The sequence below is a fragment of the Varroa destructor genome, unplaced genomic scaffold, assembly GCF_002443255.2.
Source record: "Varroa destructor unplaced genomic scaffold, Vdes_3.0 BEIS01000001.1, whole genome shotgun sequence".
Lineage (NCBI taxonomy): Eukaryota > Metazoa > Arthropoda > Arachnida > Mesostigmata > Varroidae > Varroa > Varroa destructor.
Window position 1 is genome coordinate 34,979,552 of NW_019211454.1, and position 25,056 is coordinate 35,004,607.

The window sequence follows — 25,056 nt, forward strand, 5'->3', positions numbered from 1 at the left end:
TCGCAGTCGGTGGGTGCATGGAGTTTATTCTAATAATAAGTTTCTCTACCTTCTGTCTGATATTAGGTATTAGCCAGCTGGCCCTTGAACGTGAAACAGGACTCGTAAATGGCGTCTTCTCGGACGATCTACTTTTTTTACGACAGCTTGTCCTTGATGGTCAATGGGACGCCGTGCTTGACTTTGTTCAACCGCTTGAACACGTAGAGAGCTTTGATGCTCGGAGATTTAAATATGTCGTCCTGAAGCATAAATTCCTTGAACTTTTATGTATTCGGGGAGAGACAGGTTTAATTCAGGTAAATCAAGCAGTTAAATCTGTGTGTATTTTCTGTACCTAAAAATAATAGCCAGTCTGATAATGGAGACATTTTTGCACTCTATCGTATGATAGTAGTAAGAAGAGAAATAATGTAAAGTCAGAACAAACAATACAACACGTAAACAATTAATAACACAAACAGCCGATATTCGCGCAGGGCTTTCAATAGAGCGACAGCGATGAAACCAATCATAAATAAGGAATGTAAGAATTTCACTCTGTTCCATTCTATAATTTTTATTTTTATTGAAAAATGTTGGATTTGTATATGCCTGCACAAAAAAGCGAAGTAACTTTGCTTCTAAATCTGTTTTTCCTGCTACAGTTCAAGTCGTAAGTTATGTTTTATTAAAGGACTTACATTAACTTTTCGTCCCAGGTTTTTTCTCTCTTTGTCTGTCATTAATTAAAAAATAAAAAAATACACGTATTTAAATATTCCTGCCATTGTTTATAGAGCAAATAATATAATATTATACGATACGGAAGTAAATATCTTTTGCCTTTATCGCGGTTGTCATAGCAAAAGGTTAAGGATCTTCCGTTGATAATACCGTTGGATAGGCGCTAGATTAGCTGATGAGTTTAGACTTGTTATACAAAGATATTACCGATGCGAAATATCTAGAAGGCGCTCCATATCTCTGTTTCAGCCGCAAGAAATGAACGTCGACGAGATGGTGTCTACGTTGAATGATCTCGAAGCGGTGGCTCCATCTAAGGAGGCTTACAACTCTTTATGTCTCCTATTAGCTTACCCAAAGCTATGCGACCATATGGACTATAAACACTGGAACCCCAGTAATGCTAGGTTTGTGTATTGTTTTATAATTTCATATTTCAAAATATCATACATTTTGAAAATGTAACTGTTCTATTTGCTAACCTTGGCTGTCTCTACATTCTCGTTAATCTACATCATAGAATTGGGCAGTTCTGCAAATTATCTTTTGCCATGAATTGATTCTATATACAGCAATCTATTACCAATCGACATACAAAAATATTACCAATCTATTTTATCGGATAAAATAATTTTTTTTTGCAGAATCCGCTGTTTTTCGCAGTTATGTCCGCTAGTTGAGAAGTTTCTACCAGCCCCAGGTAGTGCACAAGTGATGGCAGGAGGTGGAAGTGCTACTAGTGGTGTGCCACGACACTCAAAGCACGATCGTCTACTCCAGCTGGTTATCAAGGGTCTTGTTTACGAGGCCTGCGTTGCCTTCTGCCAGAACCGGGCAACGGCGGAGAACGCAACCCCGGAGAAGGCCGGAGCTCAAAAAGTGGATGCCGCCTCGAGAATCATTCAATTCGGAACTGTCTTCAGCAATTCCAACGGTAAAGCTGGCTGTTCATATCTTTTCACAGCACTCTATTTAAACCATTTTGAGGAGGAAATTTGTTGTCGCACTTTTAGTGGAGCACATATAGAGAATGACATAATAGAGACGAAGCCGGTTTCCATCAGCACAATTTGCGCATATTTATATTTTTACTTACAAATGCACTATTAGTATTGATACTAATTATATACATACGTTACGTTCGCAAAACGGTGCAGGATTTTCTGGTGCGGACTTAGGCCTTTTCTCCTGGTTGCAAGCTCTACCCAACGAATCGTTCAGCCACCCGTTCGAGCAGAAGACGCTGAAGATTGATGTTGCTCAGATGGAAAAACCGGTTTTGGACGCCCAATGGGCGGAGCACATTTTGGGAACGCCGGTGAAACCACGAGCTGTGTTCCCTCACTCACACGTGCCCTTCCAGAGGTCACAGGGTGGCCTAGAGATGATGTCTCGATCACTGATGATGCTAACATCGATGGAACAGAGTCGCCTATCCCTCTCAGGCATTTTGTCTGGTTCCACTTACGGGGACCTCTCCAAGAGCAGTTTCCACCTGACCGGCGCAAAAGTCATGACAACGTCCGTCGACAAGTTGTTTGCTAGTACGACTGACCTTGCTCTTAACCAAAGCACGACGAAGCTTAATAGTGAATTCCAGGCCAGAACGCAGGATGAAACGCCCCCGAAGACGTCCCCAGTTCACAAAACCTCGAGGGTGGTCAGTCCAGTACCGGTCTCGATGCCGCAACAGGAAGACACCGACACAAATGTCCTTTGGAAAGAATTCCAAAAGCAACGCCAGAAGCTGGAAACCCTCGTCGAGGATGTGAAAACGCCCGCAACCGATGGCACGCCACGGCAAACGGCGCAGCAGAAAGGCCAAACAAACAAATCTTCTAATAACAACGTCACTACTCAGATCCAGAATACAACACCAAAGAAGACGAAGTTGGGAGCGTCACAAGTCAATCAAATACAGGAACCTATTCCACGAGGTTAGTCCATTAACTAATATGGAGATAAATTTGATTATTGGCATAAATAGGGCACCGGACGGACCGCCTTGAGGTCTCGAATTTGATATGCAGCCGAGACTCAAATGATTTCGATTGGTAACTCGGCTTATCGCACAATGACGCTTGACCAGTGTGAATATCATTTGCTAGCTTCTCGTCATATCTCCAACATTGGTCCCTACAACGGCATAGGCATTATCGGGCTATGCTCTAGGTTTATTGGTTTAGGCGTTGCTTTAGAAGATGGAGGATGGATATTATCTAAATCATTTTCAGAAGTATTTCAGTAAGTTTAAGTAGCACTTGTTGCTAATACGGTTGTAGTTCCGAAAATGTTCTATGCAGGAGTTATTGATTGTCTACTAATATTTTTCCCGCTATACACCTTGATTTGCGTATTAGGGAGAGGCTTTTACCTCAAAGTATTGGCATTTCTCATCTAACCTAGTGACGTTGGCATTTTTGCAGTCCTAAATTCATTAAACTTCGCTTTTAAGCAGGTATGTACTTTGCCGACTTCTTTCAAATAACAACAACGTTCTGATTGTTGCATCTAATATAGTGGCTGTGGGATCGATCCCACTCCCCGCAGCTCCGTTCTACACCTCCCACGGGCCTCCCAGTTCGCACTCACCAAGTATGACGTCGCCAACGACGGGCGTCATTACTTCCTTGAGGGATTCCAGAGCTTCGCAGGTACGTTGAAATTTAGTTTGTGTTTATTAGCGCCTATTATCAGTAGGTTAGAAAAGTGCAATTTTACTCTTTACTTTCCTGAGCTGCGTACTTCCATTAATGAAAAGAATAGAAATTTTACTGACAAAACTAAAAATACAGCAGAACATCAATTAGATAAGAAGTGCTTATGTAACATGTTGCTGGGAAAAGTCATACTTAACAGGCATCGTATGTCGTGTACAAAATAGTGACTGCAAAATGTGAACAAAACATAACGTAAATCCTTATATTACTTCCTCTAAACCCAAAGAAGCAATAAGATCCGGTAATGAGATGTTTTAAAGTTAATTGTTTTAAGACCTTTTATAGTATATTGAAGATTCTTGGAACTGTTCCGCTAGGTAACTGTGTTTCAGTCGGAGCGACGAGATGAAGACAAACGGCGAAGTATCATTGAACGTGAACGCGAGAAAGAGGATGAACGATTGTCTTCCTCGAGGAGCTCTTGCAAGTCCAATGAGACATCCTGGTGAGAGAAAATGCGATGATGCATGTATTTCTGTTGTAATTATTACCTGTCTATATGTAGACTTCCTTACTGTTGTCATGTTATTGATGCTGTTATTGTTATTAATATTAGTAGGTCAATATAAAAAAAAAATATTTTTTTGCATTGGATCAGTTTTAATTTCATAATCAAACGCAATACATTAAAGAACTAACCGGATTCGTACACTAGCGTAAAGTTGTGCTACGAATTTGTGTAAAATTCTATTTGTAGTCTGCTTCCAAACTGGTATATCGTTTTGGTTACAGGCTAGTAACCTTTAAAAACTTCGAAAATATTATTCGTTGGCATGTAGAAAGTATAACAGATTTGTTTAAAATTATACTGATTAATTGTTTGTGAGTTATTGACTAAGTGCTTGCTACGAAATATTTGCTGGGCTCTATAGTTCATGATGTGGCTAATGCAGATTGATGAATTTATGGAGTTACTTTTCGTTGACCCACTAGATAGTATATAGATACTATTAATTGCTTATTTGTTCTTTAAAAGGATTTTTTTATTATGAAGTTCTATATCCAGCCTTTGATAAGTGATCGTTTAATAGTAATTTACATTAGAATGCCAAGATCGCTAGTGAGTGTCGAAAGAAACTTCCTTTTGCTACTAACATAGAATTTGAAATAATTTTTAAAACACGCGATAATCTTGTTGATACGCGTCATCCTTGTTTTCCTCATTATGAAACAAAAAAATCTCGCGTTTTGAAGCAAAAAAAAAATCATGGACTTAAAAATGTTATATTCAGTAGAATTTTATCATTGAAGCTCTCCATGTCTTAATAGCAGAAAATCTAGGGTCACATCTAAGAGAACATCCTAGCTTAAACTCAGGGAAATGCATTCTGGGCGGCAAGTAAGCATCTTTTTAGGTGAGCTGCTCGGGCTTCAGAGATAATCGAGCCCTTAAATTGAACAGACATAATACCAGAAGAGGATTTCATAACTAATAATAATAATGTGTCTACATTTATCTTGTTTCTTTATGTGATCTTGCATAAATAAATGTATCTGCAATGTATAGATTTGCTTCTTAGAGATTAGTCTGCATGGACATGCATAGTTCTGTACAATTTTTTTTATCCTACTGCATGTTATAATTACGTCAAAACTGTGAGTGCAGATAGACATAATATTAGGTTGGGAGTTCTAGCGACAAATTAATTTTTGCATTCGCCATCATCAAACCTTCTCCCATTTGTCAATCAGTGACTGCTTGATGGAAATGTTTAGATCCGGTATTGAGGAGCTCCTCCAACAGGTTTTGACATCCTCGTCATTGTCAGACGTATGGTTCATAGCTTCGTTTGCCAATGATTGAAAGAGATGGCAATCCGTCAAGGTGAAGTCTACAGGATATAAATGCAAAAGAACTTCCGATTCAGGTTCTTGCAGAGTGGCTTTTATAATCCTTCCCAAGCTTTGGCTGGCATTCTAGGGGGGAAGGATGACTTTAGTTCGTCTATCGGGTCTTTTCCGTTGGATAACCTCTTTTACTCGATGCAACTAGGCGATATATAAATCCTTGTCGAGTGCCGTGTTCCTCTCAGGTATTTCCCAGGTTGAAGGCCAATCAATGCCTTCTTGGGATGAAGACCCAGTTTAGCTCAGAGCTACCCATTCCTTTCCATGCCTTAAATCGACTTAGAGATATTTCTCCCCATCACCGGTGACAATTCTGTGTAGAAACTTGTTACTGCGATTGCGTATTTTTCGAAGCTAGGCAACGTTTTAAGAGGCAATGAGAAATCACGTTTCATTTAGTTCATAAGATACCCAAGCTGTAATCTTTGAGTGAATTCCAAAATTGTCTGTTGACAGTCTGCAGTTCATCTTCTTGCCCAGTTTACGAAATTTTTTTGGAACCTAAAGTTGACATAATATTTCGTTCATTGCACAATTAGATCATAACGGGCTTACAGAGAAAGAGGGAGAAAGCCTTTTCGAATACCATACGTAATGAAAGTAAATAATCAGTGGAGAGGCGAAAGGGAAAGGGAACGTTACAAAGACACCGAACCTGTTTATGTTCTAATCTGATGTTTTTGGGTGTTTCAATAGTTTCCGAAAATCAATTCTCGTCCTCAAATCCTTCGTGCAGGTATATATTTCATTCGAGGTCGGCAAGACAGATTAAATACCTTTCGATAAGGTACCCAGCAGAACTTTGTTTCAAGACAAACAAATTCTAGCTGCAACTCATAATAATAAAAATAATGATACAGCAACTTCAATTTTTTTTGACACTTGTTCACCTCATTGTTCGCAGTGGTTCAGGGTCTAGGTAGATTAATTAACAGCAAAATAGCTCCGAGTGATTTTTTCAAATTGATTTTTTCAAAAAAAATATTCAAAAAAAAAGACATAAATCTTCACATTGAAAAATGATAGTATTATAATATTATTTCGGATTGCTTTATTACAATAGTGGTGAAGGGACTTTGGTGGTAGGTTGGCACGTAGTAATCTAAAATAGATGGGCGAACGCATTGTAACTGCGTTAGCCTTGACCTCCGTAGGTTCTTATTGGCAGACAGATTATTCTTCGAAGTTTAAAGAATAGGCAACTTTGGTGACATAAGCTAGAATATAATTGAATAAAAACCAAAACAACTGAAGTGCCACATTGTCCACTAGATAAGATGTTAAAAAACTGAAGGGTAGCATGTTCATCAAGTTTTATCCAAATGTTTGACGAATAAGTGATAGGAAGTTACAATAAAGAACGTTATTTAACGCTCAATAGGAATATGGCAGACACATTTCTCACCTCAACGTATGTACTTGACCCTTTTTAGCTTAGTAAAAAAAATATATATAATATTATTCCGTTCTTTCTGGAAGAGCGTATCTTCACATTTATTATGTACTTGAAGTTCTGTAAGTACGTCAATATCTGCGGGTATCATCGATATTAATTTAGTCTAACCCTAAGCAATGTTTTAGGCTCATCTCAACGTATTTTAAATTGCGCAATTGCGGCATGCTATAGTGAGCGTAAGCAACCAGTTAATGCAATATGGGTGCCATAAAACGTTAACCACTAGCGTATGTCTGAGCTGATTTTCCATACAGGACTTGATATATATATATATATATATATAGAAGTCGATAGAGTTAACTTAGTCTCTCAATATATTTTATCAACAATATGTTGTCAAGTGCAACAATGTCACTACGTCATAGTGAAGGGCATTGTATTAGGTATGCTCGAAAATAAAAGTCATGCGGTCTGGCGTAAAAGTCCGTTACTTGTGTTGTATCAGAGTTCTGTATCAGAGTATGCATTATAGATTTGCGCATATACTTGTTCCGTATTGATTTCCTATTGAAGACGTTCGTTTACACATGGGTCGCTAGGTTTTTTTAGGTTTTGCTGTATCCAAGCCTAAAGCCCGTATCCGTGTTCAGTGTCTGAAATAAAAGCTAATTGGTGATTACCGGTTGTTCGGTGACATGATCTCCTGAATAAGATGTGCCTTGCATCAAGCAGACATGATCTGTGAAGCACTGTAACACAACTACTTGGACGACCTAGCGTGACCCTTCTTCTTGTCGCCCAGCGCTAGTTGTTACGGGTGACGCCCACTGACAGTGGTGACACTTGAAGCAAGCAATAACCAGATCTAGCTTTCGAGCGTGACAGTTCAGTGCTGGGTAGCTTAACAGTTTTGTACATGCCCAAATTGGACCATAATAACACTCCGACGTAAATTACAAAATGCACTAGCAATTTGGCTCATCCATGATCCATGGCCATGCAGTCGATTTTGTACGCATAAGTGCATGGTTCAGTACGAAATCTAATATGCGTGCGTTTGGCACCACAACAATATCCATTTGCTTTAATATGAGTCATACGATCTGATGTCACTCAGCTAAGCAGATCAGCTCATGCGTACGTCTGGCAGAGTCGGCTGCAACAACTTTTTAGTGTAACATATATTATATATATATAATACGACAGGTAAAGTAGCGGGAAACAATATCGTCTAGAATGACATAATGATTTGCTGTAGGCGATCGACACTCCTATTTGAAGCTTTGATGTAAACCAGCGAGCTTTCACCATATGTTCCTATCGTACTCGATTGGGTTTATTGTTCATGGAGTCTTCCCCGTCCTAGTTACGTTTACTCTTCACTGTGATTTTGAGAACTTTTTTCGCTGATCCAGTGTTACCTCGTTTACTGGAGGAGGTTTTTCTACCCGAGACGTGTATACTTTGCTATCGTTAACATCGTTGGCGAACACATTACCAATTAGCAGGCTTTGTAGTAGAAGACGCATGTAAGGCAAATCCTTTAAGCAAAGGGCGAACAGTGAACCGAATGATTGCCAAATAAAATCAAGCCACCTCACTACGTTTATGGTAATGCTTGTTCATCTACGTTCAGTCTAAGTACGCATAGAAGTGATGAAGTAAGTATGTGAGGTTATCTTTGAAGCCATCGTAGGAACTGGTACAGGTATTTCGAGTGAATACGCCAACCAATTATATATATAAATCACTCTATTCTTCACCTTGATAACATGTGCTAAAGCTTTTCGCAATCATTAGTTTATACCTAAATACGAAGTTAGACAAAATGCTGAGATTCTACCCAACCATGTAAGAAGTATTAAGTTCTAAAAATGCTTTGATTATCCTGTTATAATCCAGCAAAGAAAAAAAACGCCTTTAAGATTTTTTGAAACGACTCAAACCCAGCACCGATACTTCCCTTTCTTCTTTTATTAGGCATGTTTGATTCATATGTATCATATTTAATGATTTATGGTCGCAATTATTTTTTCCTCACATGGTCAGTCTTTGCTGCCCCGACGCCGAGAATGTTTGTTATCTATTTGACTAGCACTTTTCGCCGTGGAAAGCGGAAACGCTATTTTTATGTGAAAAATGTGTCTGTGAATGTTTCGGAAAAATCTAATCTCAGCAAATTTTATCTGTTGTCGATCTATTTTTGTTAAGTCGTAGCCGCAATCAAAAACATTTGGGGGCGGCCCAACTAAGAAGAAATGGTCGCTGTTTAACTTTGTTGCGGATCGCTGGTTTTCCCTCTTGTAGTTCTTCTCCTTTTTGCCTTGCTCCTTTGTTCTCGATTTATACTGTGCGTTGATTATAGTGCCTGCCCTCTCATCGCTTGCATTCACTTGCGTATTTATTATAATAACGGCCAGTAGATCTGCTTTATTTAGCTGTTTCTTGCTTTGCGCGGTGTGGGATGGGAGTAAAAGCGCCGCCGTCCCTGTTCTTCTACTTGCGATTCTATAGCAAATATATGTAGTCTACACAATATTCGTTCGTCCGGCCGGCGTCGAGCAGTCCAGACTGAGGGTTGACATGAACACATACAGAGGCCTGCACGGACGTTAGGAGATCTAGTAAATATTTGCAATAACCACCTTTAGCATAGCCTCTGTAAATTCCAATAATCACTAGTACTATCTATTAGGGCATCTGATTATAACAACCTAACCTAGGTTGCAGCCGAGCATTAGCTCTGCTAGCAATGATGTCTAGCATCCAATTGGACCTGTAATATGTAAGATCTGTCGTCTCTTCTTTAATGTTTCTTTTTTACTTGCGTTGTTGTTAGGTTAAGAACTAAATAACGATGAACGATACTAAACGCTTGTTAGATGAGAAATCAATCAGCCAGTTGAACTGCTCAACGTAATCGTATCCGGGAGTATATAGAGTTTACACGTGTTGATGCGATACCTTTCTGACCTAACTCATAGTCACGCTAGCGTCTAATTAGACTGAACGAGGTATTGAGAAAACGAAAGGCGGATTATCCCTAGAACTAATAATCCTTCCTATGCAAACAGAACAGTACCTTTCAGAAATATACCATACTTTTTACATCAGTATCAATATGGAACTCAAAAGATAAACTTCATCGGGAGCATGAGCGGTTACGAACCGTTACAGGTTAGTAAAAGGCGTTCTGATGATCGCGTTAAGCATCTGCAACATATGCTAGGTTAAATAATAATTGTAACTGGTCGTGATAGCAGGTGTATGTATGTATGCATACAATATGCAGCCAGATCTAAGCCCTTTGAGAGCGCTCAGCCACCCGTCGAGTTAATAACCAGCACGGCTAGTGACGTACGATTGTACGTTGCACGTATCTTTGAATGTTCCTACCTTGTAGCTCCCGTGACATATAGGTTCATTTATTGGTAGGGGTAACAGGGTAGATTCGTCTGCGAACGAACCCTTTTTTATAGCGTAGCAAGATACCCAGATAGCATAATGGCATAAAACGAATGCGGGGGCGGAAGTAGCTCTTGAGTGTGTACTATACGCGGAGAGTAGTGTTGCAAACAGCGCCTGGGTCTGGTCGTTAGACTGACCAATGCCGGCGGCAGTTGTGGTGACAACAACTGCGATAAACCGATCTCGCGATAGTACCACAGCTATTGCTATTGCCGTCGGTGCTACTCGGTTTAATTCATCAGTTAGTTGACCTCTTGAAATATTCTTATCACATTTCACGCTTCGCGTGGTCTGGGGTTTAATGCTGATGTTGCTCCAGCGGGTAGCCGACTGGCGCTACATCAGATAGAACAACGTCTTGTTTTTCATGCTCGGTACTTAAACTGTTAGGCACTACTTCAGATGAGTGGTTCTTCCCAGTACGAAAGAAGTGTGTCTCTGCCCAGAGTCGAACATAAACCAATAAGTGTTTCCTAAGCAACACACGTTACTCCAATGCGCAATCACGATCACAGCGCCGGTGCAATCTGGAAGGAAGCAAGAAAGAGCACGCCGAAGGCCTAGAACGAAGCCGGTTCTTAAGCGTTGGCGGTTAGGTCAGCAGGCGGTAGGACAGCAACGAAAATGATGATAGCACTGGCGATGTTGATACGGACGACGCCGAACGAGCAATCAAGAGGTGTCTAGCAAAATATTAGAAGTTCTGGCGAAAGTGTCTGGCGTAGTAGTGATCGAACTGTGATATTAAATTGGTGCGTAAAAAATGGCACTTTTTTTTTTAACTGCTTTTTGCTTCGGTGCCTTGTGTGCTAATAGTGCGGGACGAGGCGTGTATAGCGTAGGATGCCGTTCAGTAGGGGTGAGCCAAGTTTCAAAATGACATTATTCTACCTAAAAGATGTACTCGACTCGCTTTTCGTCATTTTTAAAGAAAGATGATTGTTTTAGATTACATCTTTTAGCTACAGATTGCAAGCGGTACAAGTACTCTGGCTTGCTTTCGTAGTTTTTGCACAATGTGGAAAATGTAAAACAAAATAGATGCTAAAAATATTAGAGTCGAAAGAAGAAGAACAAAAATTCGTAGGCAAAACGACGACGACGACAGCCGTGTGGGGTGAAAGTAAAAGCTTGCCGGCACACGAATGCCAACATGCCTAAAATTGAAGAAGGAAAGATATGAAATAAACAAGTTTCGTTTATACAATAATTTAACATATCAATAATTAGTTAACATATTTACGTGACGAGCCATGGTGGAAAATTGTATCATCTACTCTCTCTTATTACAATACACTCATTACGCCATACGAAAAATCCTAGCAGCATAAAAAGTGATGACCGTTAGCTTTTGTTTTGGTTTTATTTCTGTTTACCGAAATTATTTTTCTGGGTTATAGCCCTAGCTTCGTTAACAGTGAAGTGTTTCTCTTCTAATTAAAGTGTAGTTTACTTTGATAAGGCCAAAAAGCGTAAAGACAACGTGTTTCTTACCTAAATCTCATATCGTTTACAGGTCCTCTGGCAAAGGATCAACGATGCTGCAAACTTGTCCCACTGGACCTCAAGAGCAAACACAACAACAGAATAGGGTGAGTACATGGACTCTTTTGCAGGTGTGGTATTGGCTACTATGTTTCTGTAGAAATCCTAGCCTGATTTTACGAAGAGTATGAAATTGTCATGCTCTTTTTTTGTTGTCTTTTCTCTTACTGTCGTTGTTCAGTATGCAATAGCTAGACGATAATATACGTCACTTCATTTGGCTTAAGCTGCTTGATATTTGAACTATTGAAAAGTAAGGTTAGAAAATGAGGCGCTAACTGGGATTAAATTTCGGTGGACATATTATCGATTCTTGGAAATCTTAAGCAAGCATCAAACATATCATCAGGGAAATTCTGTTGGGACCACTTTGTTTTGGTGCCCAACGACGTTTTGAAATTTTAATAAAAACATGAAATTACAACAGCCTGTAGAAACGACAAACGTCCATCTGTACTTTGTAAAGTGCGTCGTAAAGTGAACTATATGTATACAACAACAACAACAAACCTATGTACTTACGTGTCGCTTCCTGATTTCCTCAAGCATCGTTTATGGAAATTATGGAAATAAACATTATTCTTGATTATCGTCTCATGTTAGTGTTTTAGTTATTTTCGCATCACATTATATTGTTGTATCAACAATGCTGTGATGGTTAGCGAACGAGTCCATCACATGCACGTTCTCTTCGTCGAAGTATGTAGGAACTGCAGGATGAGCGTCACCATCAAGCAAATAATTGTCTCTGGTACCACTGTTGTAAGCCTTACCAAATGGTCAGATGTTGCCTACTCAGCGTCGCTTGAGTCGCTAACTTGACAATAGTTGTTCCGTGGAATCATTCTGGACTTTAATATCGTACCAACCTTGAAAAAAAATTCCGTAATTCTTTATTTAACTAGTTCCGCTGAAAAAGGACTCGTGATCAACGGGCTGCATTAATTGCTTCTACTTGATTTGGTCCAATGTTCTGGCCATTGTTTAGGTTTTGAAAGAGTGAAGAGTCCTTAAGAAAGTTTCAAAAGATCTGGAGCTAGATTAATAGAGGCTGGTTTTGGCCCAATCGCAACAATATATCATTGATGACTCCACGTGGGTTAGACTCAACGAGATCGTAGACTGAAACTTTGTTAAAAGAGATTAACAAAATTCAGCTGGAGTTTCTTCCTCTGACGGGCAATTGTGTAACGAGGTTTTAAACTAAGAAAAAGCTTTAAGATTGCATAATATAATACGCAATGTTAGTAATATCGATTATTGAATTACCCAGACACAAAAATCGACTCATGAATCTTACTCATGAGATATTCTGGAACGCGTATTTTAGCTAAACTGACAATTTTCTTCGTGTATACAAGAGTTATTCGAATTTAGGAAAATTTCCTTAAAACGGAAGAAGTCGAGAAAAAAACCTGGCGGCAGACGTCTATGAGTTCCCTGACAGTTTTCTAGCTAAAGCTCTCTGGAGTTCAACTTTCCCCTTCGCAAAAGGCTAATAAGACAAGATGGACGGAGGCGTTCCTATTGAATCGCATTTACGTCTCTTAAAATCGTCACTGTTCTTGGCGCTGTTGGCTGTTAGTTTCTAACTCATCTGTGTACGTTCCGTTCACATGTACCTGAAAAATTTTCCAGAACCCTGAAAAAACAATTTTTCCTGTTATAGCATCCCGAGTTCGGTCTGATGGGCTGTGCGTCATCGAATAGTCCGCCCGATGTAATTTGCGTACAAGTTGGACAATCAATAGGATTAACTGATTTATTTTGTTTTGTTAAAACTTCAGTCTGTTATCCGAAAACAGGCAGACGCTGCAGGCGCCTGGAGGAGAAATGGCGCGCCACTGCCGCCGTTGTTGTTGTTGTTTTTGTTATTGTCTGTGGCCTTCGTTGCCACTGCTGCTTTTCATCATGCTAGCATCATGTCGATGTCAGTGGCTTTCAACTTAAATGAAGCGCTGACGATTTACTTTTGAAGGCAAGAAGCACTACGCTAGGCAGGGGCGCAGGCAGGACGCTGTAAAGACCGGCGATGGCGATAGCAGTGTTAGCAACGGGCGGTTAATGGTCGTGGTTATCGGGCAGACGCAGTAGCAGCGTTATATGTGGCGGCGACGACGACGACGACGACGATGTTCCATTCTGTTAAAAATAGTGGCGGCAGTGATAGTGGGGGGATAGGTAGTGCATTTAGATTGGCAGATGGTAGAATAACTGTTGCTCTATGGCCATTTCTCCTACGACTATCTGCGTCATTTTGCCTAAAGCTCGTGCCTCTTGTACAACGAGTTTACACGACGTGAGAATATGGACGCCGCCAACAATCACGAAGATGACTTGAGATCAGCGAGCGATTGGACCAAAAGAACTGTCTGCAGGAGGTTGGAAAAAAAATTGAGAACTTAGCTGAGTGAACTATAGCGCACGAATGTGTTAAGACTTGCGGAAAAACGAACTTATATGTTGCAGCTATGAAGTATCGTTCCATCCATGGGTGCCCATTCATCCTTCTGGTTAGTAGCAATCTTGTCTTTTATTATATTTATTTTCTTTCTTTGGTCTACTGTAAGGCCAGGCGATGTTAGCTTTTGATTCGTTTCAATAATGGCATAAAGGATTGCTAAAAGGAAGAGCGAAAATATCAGAAATAAAAAAGTGAACAATAATTGAAAAATAGAACTTACTTTAGGAGTTTAATTAGTTTTTAGTCAGGCCCACCGTTGTGGGATGCCGAGTAGGAGTTCTCAGTAATGAATTATAAGCTTGTTGTCATCGTATTCTTCAAGGTTTTAGACATCGGCCCACTAAGCGTAGTTAATTATGATAATTCCCTGACAAATTTTCAAGCTCATGATAGTCCCTTAGCGGATTACACCTGCCTGTACGAGCAGAGTATATTTATTTAATAGCAAATAGCGTGGAGATAAAAAGTTTCCGCTTCTGCAAGTCCCGCCAACGACGCAGAACTACACAATTTGTATGAGTAGAGAACGTTATTTGAATAGAAATTATATAATCATACCAACCTCAAACAGTCTCTCGTGGGCTCGTTTGTTTGGCGTTCCAATAAGCGTGCTTGTGAGTTGAAGTATTTTGAGAAAATCGTCGATCAATTTGCGGAAAAGGCTAACTGGATGATATCTGCTCCACTGTGTCATTCAATTTCGACGTTTTGTTGACATTTTTAGCAGCAGCAGCAGCAGCAGCTGTAAAGTGTAGTGAAATCTTTACGCCAAAGTTAAAATCTGCTATCCATATTTATTATTTCAGCTCATATATACGAACGAAAGAGCAAATCATGCCATAGACTAACAACATTTTTTTTTAACTTTATACGCGTCGGTTAGCTCTAGAGATGAACAAGAGAACTGAATTAGCTGAGCCTATCCAATTTGGAATAGACTCAGCGAGGCAAAGCTCTGCTTTTTGTTATTAAGAAGAGTCTGTAATTGGCAGACACGTCTAACTTTTTGTCTTCTGGTTATCTAAGCGAGAGTTCGGATGGATGGGATGCGCGCCAAGCGTTTCGCCTACTCATGTAACGAACGACGTGAATGGAGCAATGAACGATTAGACGATCCAGCGACGAACTCGTCGGCTTTCTTCTTGCTTACGTCAATGAACATTTTGGATTCATCGAAACTATGAGCGAAAAAATATTCGAAGCAAACCAAAGACTGGTTCTCTAACTCTCCCTGGGTGTGGAAAGGCTGGGTAATTGCTCTGTGGGAATATCAGGGTGAAGGGGTGGTGGCGGTTCAATTACTAACACCCAGGGGCTCGAATAAAACCCGCGCCTTGATTACCATGAGTGACGTAACAGATGGAACCATCGGGTTCAAAAACCCTTTATGCTCTGGCTAAAAAAGGTTCCGTTAGGGGAATGGGGGGGACAAGCTAACATACCTTCACAGATCATGTGATATGCAAAAGGCCACGATGAAGACAGATAGGGAACACCCACCAGAAGGAACTTGCGTTTTCATTTTTGCTGACTAACGATTTTTTAGCCTTTCCTTCTCTTGTCCTTCACCTCTTTCTATTAATATAAAAATTTTACACAGAAAAAAACAAAATCAAAATTGTTGCGACCATAGATCATCACGAGAGATAGAATGAAAATAGATAAAATAGAAAATACGACAAATCGCAAGAGTTATCGTATAAACCTTCATATAAATTTCTGGTAAATAAAGAGGGTTCCGATGAAAAAATCTGTCGTTCTCTGTAGGCGTCTTCGAACTTGTATGGGGATTGAATGAAGATATATCCATCCATACAAGAAGAATTTGCAAAGCTTGTACCATTTGTAACGTGTTTGTAACGACTACTCAGATAAGATAAAGCGAATAAGAAGTTCTGTATACAGGAACAGATATAAGTGGGAGTTTGCAAAATTGCATCTCGTCACGGAATTGTTGAACCTAACTAGCCTGTAATTATTAAGCTTACATAAATTGGTTGTGAATTCTCTGCATTATGTGTCATTCTCGTTTATAATTACGATTTCCAAAGTCATTACAGATTAGAAAAATTCTATCGGTAAAAACTAGCAAAGATTATACATACATAACCAGTGATTTTTTTGTTATACAATAATGCCTTAAGCGCGATACCATTGAGTGATTCTTTTTAACTGTAAACAATTTCCGCTTCGCTTAGCACCAGCTGTCCTCGTTTTTTTCCTGACAACCCGTCCATCACAAGAGATTATGGCGGGTAACAACGATCAACAGCCGCAATTGTTACTTTTGACAAAATATGTCAACATTATGAACGAATATTGATAACAGTGATAATTAAAGTTTTTTTTTTTTGTTTTTTTTGAAGTAAATGAGTAAATAAATACATCGAGATAGATTTAGTTGGCGCTCGGTGGCGCATTTATTCAATGGTTATTGTCATCATCACAAGGATCGTGTTTAACATCATCGAATACCACCATCGGTAGCTCGCACGGCCATTGATCCCCTTATTTCGTCAGACTGGGTTTCTACTGACCGCCGATGTTGAGGCTCTTGTGGGCAAAGGTGGCGGCGTTGCACTGATCGTGCTTAGCTCCGCGAGGAAGTCCACAAACCTGACACTGGCATTTACGCGATAGGGTTCACGTGATTTGTTGGCCGATCACCCTGCTAAGATAACTATTTGTTGGCAGTCCAACTATGACATACATTGTTGTTGCACTCATTAACGGATATATATTCGAAACACGGGAGTATCAAGTGGACAAAAAGCAAGTTCGAGCATCTCGACACTTTGTCCGTTGTTCTACATATATGGCTTATGTCGTTCGTTTGTGAGGCCTATCCATATTCTCTTTCGTAAAAGAACTGTGGACGCGCAGAAGAACCTAAAAAAACCTGAGAGTTTTTTCACGACTGAGTATGCTTTGCAATGTGACTACAAAGAATAAGTTATTTTCGTCTTCATTAACTTGAATGATCGCGGAAAGAAAGGGTGAAAAAGAACGGAAAGAGCGAAGTTAGCCAGTGTCGTGGTCGGCCATTTCGCACGTCAGCGCCCTTGTATCGAACATATTGATTATTTCGGTAGGTCAGTGAGCGGCTAAAAATAGCGAAGTGCTGTAACTAAGCTTAAAATATTCGAATCGATGTCATTTGTGCGCAGAGTACACTGCGGCAGCTAAAATACCTTTGGTCCCTTATGTATATTTCGTTCTAAATTAACCGACCAACCGTTGGGCTGTAGCAAGCAAAAGCTGCTAGATATATATAGGACCGTAAATGTACGGCACAAAGATGATTGGCACTAAAACGCTTGTCGATTCTTACGGTCGGTCATGAAGAACATTCCGTTGTTGAGACTGGTCAGCTTCTGTAAAGTCTCTCGGGCGGCTTGAAAGTTGATCCGGTCCTCTTCCTCGTCACGAACACTTTCCTGATGGGCGTCCGCAGCAGCGATCTCCGAGAAGGGTTCAGAAGGCTCTTGGGGTACCTTCGAATCGGCCGGGTCAGAAACGTTGGCCAGTGGTGGATGCGATGAGACTTGCGGCGTCTTCAAATTGGGCGGCGCAGAGACGGTTTTTGTTAGCTTGGCTTTAATAGACGTCGTCGAAGCTTCAGCCGCTTTACGGGTCTCTTCCACGAGCATAGGAATGGAGCGGTTGGGTACCTGCTTTAGCAGAGGGTTCGAACCGTCGTTAGTGAACTTCTTTAAAGCTTCTCGAGCCTTCTTAAAGTCCAAAGCTTCCACATCGATTTGTGAATAGGCCCTTTTGTGTTCACAGTTCGCGGGCAACCGTTCCGGTTCTTTGGCGTGTTCTCCCTCAGCAACGGTGGAAGCTTGCTGTGGGTCTGGTACTAAAACCAACAGTTCTTTTGCACGAACCTCAAAATCGACTACAGGTAGTTCGAAATCAATCTTGCTTTCTTTGCGCAGGTCAAGCGTAAGATAGGGTTCACCTGGCGTAGAAGTAGCTTTACGCCAACCACCGGTCTTATGAAGCTTCGTTATAATTTTTTGGATTTCCATCCGAATGGACAATTCATCATTCTCCTCATCGATGGGTGTGATCTTCCTTTCAGACGCATCTCTCAGTTTTGGCATTTCGAACATTTTCGGGCTTTCGTCTATTTTTTTGTCACCTTCATCTCCAACAAAAACGTCTGTTCCTTCCTGGGTGACTGAAGGCATAGGTAAAGCAGGTTTCTTCTGACTTCGTCGTGGTTGTTCGTCAACCACCATAGGCTCGTCGCTGTACGATCCTTGTTTTACTGTACGAGGAAGTGAGTGACTTCGGGGTGTCCGCGGGGGACTGGGCGTCGCTGCCCTATGAATTGGCTGATGAGAATCAGGCAATATCTGCTGCTGTTGTTGTTGTTGTGGCAAAAAATCTGCCTGAAAATTCCCGTTTTCATTATTTACTGTTGGCTCTATTAACTTTATGAGCGATTCGCTCTCGATTTGACCCCGCGAGTCGTCATAGAAGTCCTGATCTTCCTGGACGAGGGCTTCAATCTGTTTCACGTGTAGCGGTGGTGACGAAGTCATGATATCTCGAACGTCCGCTCTAAGTTCGTAAACCTTCATTTCTTCCTTATTCACTTTCGAGTAGCTGTCTTTACGTTCAAGCGAGTCCTCATTTGATTGTGGGATCTCTGTAAGATTATGAGTGGACAAATTTAAAGAGCGCAACATTACCTTCGAAGGCGAACACTGATCGCCCTTACATTCGAGAAGGTCTCGGCAATCGATATCAAGACCTCGGCTTTTATTATCAGTGTAGCATTTCTCTATGCTATTCAATGCATTTTCGTTCGACTCGATATCATCTTCGGTGGGTGTCGCTAAAACAAGAGCTTCCTCTAGCTCTTGATTTCCATACGTAATCTCTGTTCGGGGTTCACTAGGCGGGGCAAATTCATCGGACTCATCGCGTTGACGAGGCTTACGCACGTTTATTCCTAGCGATCCTCGACGTTGCAGATCCATATCTTCGTACGTGTTGATAATAGTTGAAGAGCAATTCTCCCAAATGGCACCAAACGCAGCATCAGGTTCCACGTCTTTACGAGCGTAATAAATCCCTTCAGGATAATTAGGGTATTCGCTTGATTCGTGCTTATCTTCCTGTTCAGGTTTGGCTGCTACGTCTAAATCGTAGTCATTTTCTGCGGCCTGCGGGGAAGAAAGAACCGGAGGACTCGGGCTGCGTCCTACAGATTCATGCGACGAAGCGGGGGACCCTTTATATTGAAGCTGCGGCTGCATCGGCTGCCGTTGGTGAAGCTCATGATCGAGTGACTTTCTCAGAGACCGATCCGAACCGTTGCCGATACTCGAATTAATCGAGTTTTTATCAATTCCACTGTCCTTCTCGCTCACATCGGAGGGTAGGGGTTGATCTACGGTGGTCATAATCTTCAGCACAGATTCCATCGATGCTTTCTCCGTCGAATGAATCTCAGCGCTGACTCGACTTATGAGACTCGACCGCGATCGATCGCTGCGCTGATTGTCGGAGTATTGCGACGCGTATGGGCTCGATTGCTCATCTGAAAGATTGCTCGCGGACTGCCTTCGACGTTGTTTGAGCTTCTTGTGAGCCTTATGGCTACGTTTAGACTGCTGCTGTTGTTTGCTCGTGATCGAGTGCCCGTGAATAGGACAGTCTGGCATTGGCGTAAGGAAAATTTGGTGTCCACTTTGTATGTACTGGTTGTAACGGACAAGCAAGTCCCACATCTCTTGCTCGTTGTAAAACTCCCACGTGTTGAAGAGGGCCATTTGACGTTCGATTAGTTGAAGCCTACGTCGCTTCTCGACCTCTTCCTTGTACGCCTCGAATTGTCGTCGTTCGAATACCTCGATATCAAGAGCGGGAATGATGTCGTCACTTCCAGTCTTCCCCTTCTTACCTTTTTGAGACGTCTGCGACTGAGGCATGTGTAGGGGCAATGTGATGGAACTTTTTCCTGCTCCGATCATGTCAGGACCGATCTTTTGAAACGACGTGGCTGGGGTCGAGATGCTACGTAATCCTTCCCTGAACGCCTCAAGATTCTCGGCCGGCTCTTCGAGAAGGTTCGGTGGCTTCGTCTTGGGGGGCTCCTTGCCCCCCGACTGCGCGAAGCAGCACAGACCGAACATCTCCACAGCGAGAGCTCAATCCATAATAGGTGAGAAAGTTTTAAAAGTTTGTGCGTACCTTTTCCTACAGGAAAGCAATTAGACACTATAACTTAGTCTCACTGCGCTGCCGACGCAAATGACAGCTTCACCAGGATTGAATTGACAGTAATAATCCAACGTTGTGAGCACATTCAAATAGTCGCACACGGGTAAGACGGACGAAACCAACAACTCGAGAGTCCACCGAAGCTGCTGGAACAGAAACACACGAGTTACTTTTACGAGTACGATTTCCCCTGTGACTCGTTGTACTAGCACGATTAGAACAATGTAATTGATAAGACACTACACGTAAATAAAACGAATTCAAGTTTCGAAAGCTGGGTGCAACCCGAGTGCGCAGTGGCTGATGTCGACTGGCTACGTCACTTAACGCAAGTCACCAATTAGCTCGACAGACAATTGCGCTTTCCTTTTCTTTGTGCTACAAGAACATCGATCGTGTCTCCGATGTAGTGTTCACAGGTGCTCGGTTTCGTATAGAATGAGACTCGCAACCGCGAAGCTTGAGTAGTAATAGCAGCACCACGACTACGTTCGCGGTCCACATTCGTAGAAGTTCGTAGTTGCCTAGCAGGCACTCCCCGTTTGATGCCTGCTGGTTACCAAACCGCTACCGGCTAACGGGATTTGGGAGCGGGCGAGGGAAAAGTGCGCGTCACTGGGGCTGGTAGCGATTGTAGTCGTTGTTCTGTTGCCGCCACCACCGTCGCCGCCGCCGCCGCCGCCGCCGCCGCCGTCGCCGCTGGCGGTGGCAGCCACGCAACTAATGCTCAGACGGACCGCTCGCGGGCCGGCTGTAGAGTCGATTACCGGGACTTGCCGCGTCCACCAAATGCTAGAGCAGGCAATGGATGCTGATGCCGGAGCTGCACCGGTGACTTTATAGGGCAAAGAACGCAGCAGCAATATAACGTCGTCCAACAGAGGTGTGACGCATGCGGCACGAGGTGGCTGGTCATCCTCACTTTCGTTCAGTGGATGACTGCTGCTGCCTCGGCTAAATAGGCGGTGAAGATCGCCGAGGTGTCGCTTCGAAGAGTGGCGGCGACGACAACAATCAGTAGAAGCCGCTGCTACAGATATGAGTGCATGGATAATGTTTATTGATAAGGAAATAAATGACACCGCAATTATACTGTGTATGTACACCGTGTAAGCTAGCCGAGCGTAGTGCGCGTTGCTCGGATGGATAAGTAGCACCAAAAATTGACTCTAAGTGTGCAACAGTATGCATTCTAATCATCATATTCGTTTTTTGATATGACCATATAGATATAACGTGGGTCAAAGTGATATACAAGAAATACACAAGAAAACGCCTACGCAAAACACTTCTCTTAAACTCTCGATGCTTGCCTTTTACCGGGATTCTAATCAAAGGTCCACACGACTAGCAGCTCTAGGTCGGACGGAATAACCTCCCTTTGTAGATACTTATGGTCTAGAAATACCATGACAGATTGCCGTCATTTCACAGACACAGCATGGGTCTGGGCAGCCTCTTATAAACCCCGCGTACCTAAGCGACAGCAACATACCCGGCTAAAGCGAGTTAAGCAAAGATTTGTTCCGCCTAGGCTAAAAAGTGGCTTAAATACGCCTGGTGTCATTGTCAATCAGTAGATACACAAACAAAACATCTAATACGGCAGATTTCGCACGTTTATCTAATATATCCGTGGATCCGTTTCTCGACTGAGCAAACATTGAAGCTATTCGTTGAATGGAAGCACGGTCGAAGTCTGTGGTCGTTCCAACGGCAAAGTAACACCGTCTGTTTGATTATAAGCTCAATATCTATAAAATATTGTCTAAGATATACACAAATTGCTTTTATAAGAGGTCAATAATCTCCCCATTGGCTGTCCTAATCGAAGCGAAAAATACCGCCTTATCTCTCTACACGTCACGTTTGCTTTCGTTTCAACACAACTGACATCCGCTTTCACGCATGACCTCTCGTAGCTTTATTACTATACTTAGCTAGATCAGCTTTAGATGAAGAAGTACACGTATAGAAACTATCACAGATCAATAAAGATAGCCAACGGCATCAATATTCGTAATAATTATTCTAGTTCGTCTTTGGACGATTTTTATTCTGGAAGTGCGCGTTCAAACGCTTTGAAATAACTACCTCTGGTAATTGTCGTTATGACGGAAGTGAGCCCTGCGTCAGGCGTATGATCATGGCTCGACGACCACTCACTCACTCACTCACTCACAATCGTTCGAGCTCGGAAGCATCTCGCGAAGACCGTAGAAAACACTGATGCCCGCTAGCATCTGGAAAGATGGTTTTTTAATTTCGACCAAAAAAGATAACTGTGCATGCCGCCCAACTTTCAGCTTCCATGTTGAGATAGGCCAATAGTGATTAAATAGGCCTGAATTGCAATCCGCCTGCGGCTTTGAGCATTTTCCACTTAACGAATTTCTGCGAAGTCAAGGTCTATTGTTGTAAGGCGCTCGGACAGAAATAGACTTTTTTGACGGACGCTAAGGAAGCCTAGGGATCCGCCAGCGGGCGCGTTCAACTAACTAATCTTGTTAGACTCATTCAATAGCACCCGCCAAATCGTTCTCTTTCGCTTGGCGTGTCCGCTAGGTTAGCTGTTATTGTTTTGGGCAGCATTCGCACTAAGTAACATACATTGAATTTAGCGCTTATCATCGAACCGAAATAAGCATATAAGAGCGTCATATATGGGTAAAAATAAGCTGGCAGTTGAAACAAACCACCACTGTTGCGGAGCATGAAGGCGAAGAGAACAGTCATATCACTATGTCGGAGTAATTACGCAGTCGCGTAAAATCCGCTAGTTTGTTGTTTTAGTCGTTTAGGCGGTAACTCACCTGTGAATACAGTTGGCAAAATCCTTACGGAACTATTTAGGATCGTTTAAATATATCAATAATTGGGATAATGTAATCAATGAAAAGAGTTAACAATCGCTACGGTAGCTCGTGGCAATGCGCCTGATACAATTCCTTTGATACGAATTCAGACTATCCGATTGGTGGATTCTCTTATTCGAACGATTGAGACATAGTGGACGCGTCACATGCGCGAGGAACGAACGATATGCATATTAAGCGTGGTAAATTTTCGCCTGGCAAAGAAGAACGGTTCGCTTGCCAAGGATCAATAGTTGAATGTACTTCAAAACGAACGAAGCAGTGAAACCCAACTAGAAGACGCGCGGTGATTATTCTAGCAAAGGCAGAGTTCTACGCGAAACGCTAATCGGAGCACGAAGAAGTGCGCGTTGCTTGTCAATAGTTTCGCTACTTATAGTACATCAAACATACACGCGTTAGTTTAGGGACGTTCTATCATTTGTATGGCTACGACCACGACTAGATCACCGAACGTTGGATAGCTAAATATAGATCAGCTTAACCTTGAACTAAATATCCACTTCTGACATGGTCACGCTTGCGCACTTACGACATCTCTACTTACAACGTCAAAATAAACTTCGCATGCATAGCAACGAAACCCAATGGCCTGAATGTCCTGTCATCCACACAGGTTTCGCGTAAACATACCGTACGCAAACGACTTCCTTACCCATACATTATGCGTATCATAATATAGTACATAATGTACTCGTGTGTCGTGAAACACGCCAGCGATGATACAGTTACCCATATAATGGGCATGCGTTCGTCTGCTTAAAGTAAGTCTTCCGACGTTGCTCTACACATAGGTGCCCCTCTCGCCCCCAACTCCCTCAATGTTTACAGCTTCAGCGGCGTTTTAGTGGAAATTATAGATCTTCATCCTGCACGAGCGGGCAGCAAGTGACCGTTGCTACAAGCCGATTATACTGCTATTGTTTGCGCGTAAAAATCACTTAACGTGAGTTATGGTCGTTGACGTTATATAACACGTACTTCCTGACCGTTACTGCTATTATTATTGTTTCTATTATTAACACTTGGCTCCTGAATCATGGAGCACTCAAATTTTGCTCCATTGTTGCATTGTGTATCTTGTTGTTTTCGCTTTTCCACATCTTGATGTGTATGTAACTGCATCGGCGCATATACCCTATAATTTCTCCTTCATTTTACGTTTTTTTGTCCAGTTAAATTTACTATGTAGCTATGCGGCCAATCTATGAACCAGTAAAGCAGTTGTGACTGAAGTAAAAGGTATCTGATGCGCACCGATATTTTCGATTCCCAGACAGAGACTAACGCCGGCCGACAGGCTCGAGCAATTCAGTGAGTCCGGCAGATCAGATGGAGGGTCCAGATCAAGACAGCGTGTCACTACGCTGTGGGATGTGACCAATCGTAGTGACGGAAATATGTACCTCGTTTCTATTTTACTCTATTGATTTTGTAGTTGTTAGTTCCAAATGTAAAAATCATCAACAACGATCACAGCCACCGTCAATACCGTCAAATGCAGATGCTCAGGATAACAATGGGCTGCTGAAAATTCAGGAAACAAACCGTAGACGGAGGTGATCACCATGTTAGCATGCATGTCAATCCAATTAATAATAACATCATTAAATACTATAAAGACACGCGTTTGAAGTATCTCCAGTGGACGTGTGGGTACGAACACGTCATATTAAAAGTAAATGTTTTTGCGTGAACGATTGGGTACAAACACTGAAATGAAAACTCAATTGATCCGATTAGTTTAGGCGGCCGTTAACGGGTTTGGGGATTCGG

The 25,056-nt window shown here is 41.8% G+C and overlaps 2 protein-coding genes across 7 annotated transcripts in view; one reads left to right on the top strand and one right to left on the bottom strand.

Moving 5' to 3' along the window:
• The window catches only part of LOC111242859 (WD repeat-containing protein 47), a 77,139-nt gene that overhangs the window by 3,843 nt on the left and 48,240 nt on the right, over nucleotides 1-25,056 (top strand). For all 6 annotated transcript variants that reach the window (XR_015323410.1, XR_015323407.1, XM_086983145.1 and 3 more), the window contains exons 3-9: nucleotides 67-299; nucleotides 976-1,133; nucleotides 1,371-1,660; nucleotides 1,884-2,663; nucleotides 3,247-3,380; nucleotides 3,764-3,891; nucleotides 11,675-11,750. Coding sequence is in view for 4 of the 6 variants with exons in the window: in XM_086983145.1 (XP_086839271.1) it covers nucleotides 67-299; nucleotides 976-1,133; nucleotides 1,371-1,660; nucleotides 1,884-2,663; nucleotides 3,247-3,380; nucleotides 3,764-3,891; nucleotides 11,675-11,750 (1,799 nt within the window). In the remaining 2 variants the exon portion in view is untranslated. The remainder of the gene's footprint in view (nucleotides 1-66; nucleotides 300-975; nucleotides 1,134-1,370; nucleotides 1,661-1,883; nucleotides 2,664-3,246; nucleotides 3,381-3,763; nucleotides 3,892-11,674; nucleotides 11,751-25,056) is intronic.
• Nucleotides 16,560-23,060, bottom strand: LOC147758560 (uncharacterized). The gene is made up of 2 exons (XM_086983159.1): nucleotides 22,499-23,060; nucleotides 16,560-20,547 (listed from the first exon to the last, which is right to left on the bottom strand). The coding sequence occupies exon 2, from the start codon at nucleotides 20,314-20,316 to the stop codon at nucleotides 17,476-17,478; it is 2,841 nt and encodes a 946-aa protein (XP_086839285.1). The 5' UTR covers nucleotides 20,317-20,547; nucleotides 22,499-23,060; the 3' UTR covers nucleotides 16,560-17,475.

What these genes read in the sequence shown, in the direction of transcription:
- LOC147758560 (XM_086983159.1), bottom strand. Translation starts at nt 20,316, where the DNA reads ATGTTCGGTCTGTGCTGCTTCGCGCAGTCGGGGGGCAAGGAGCCCCCC.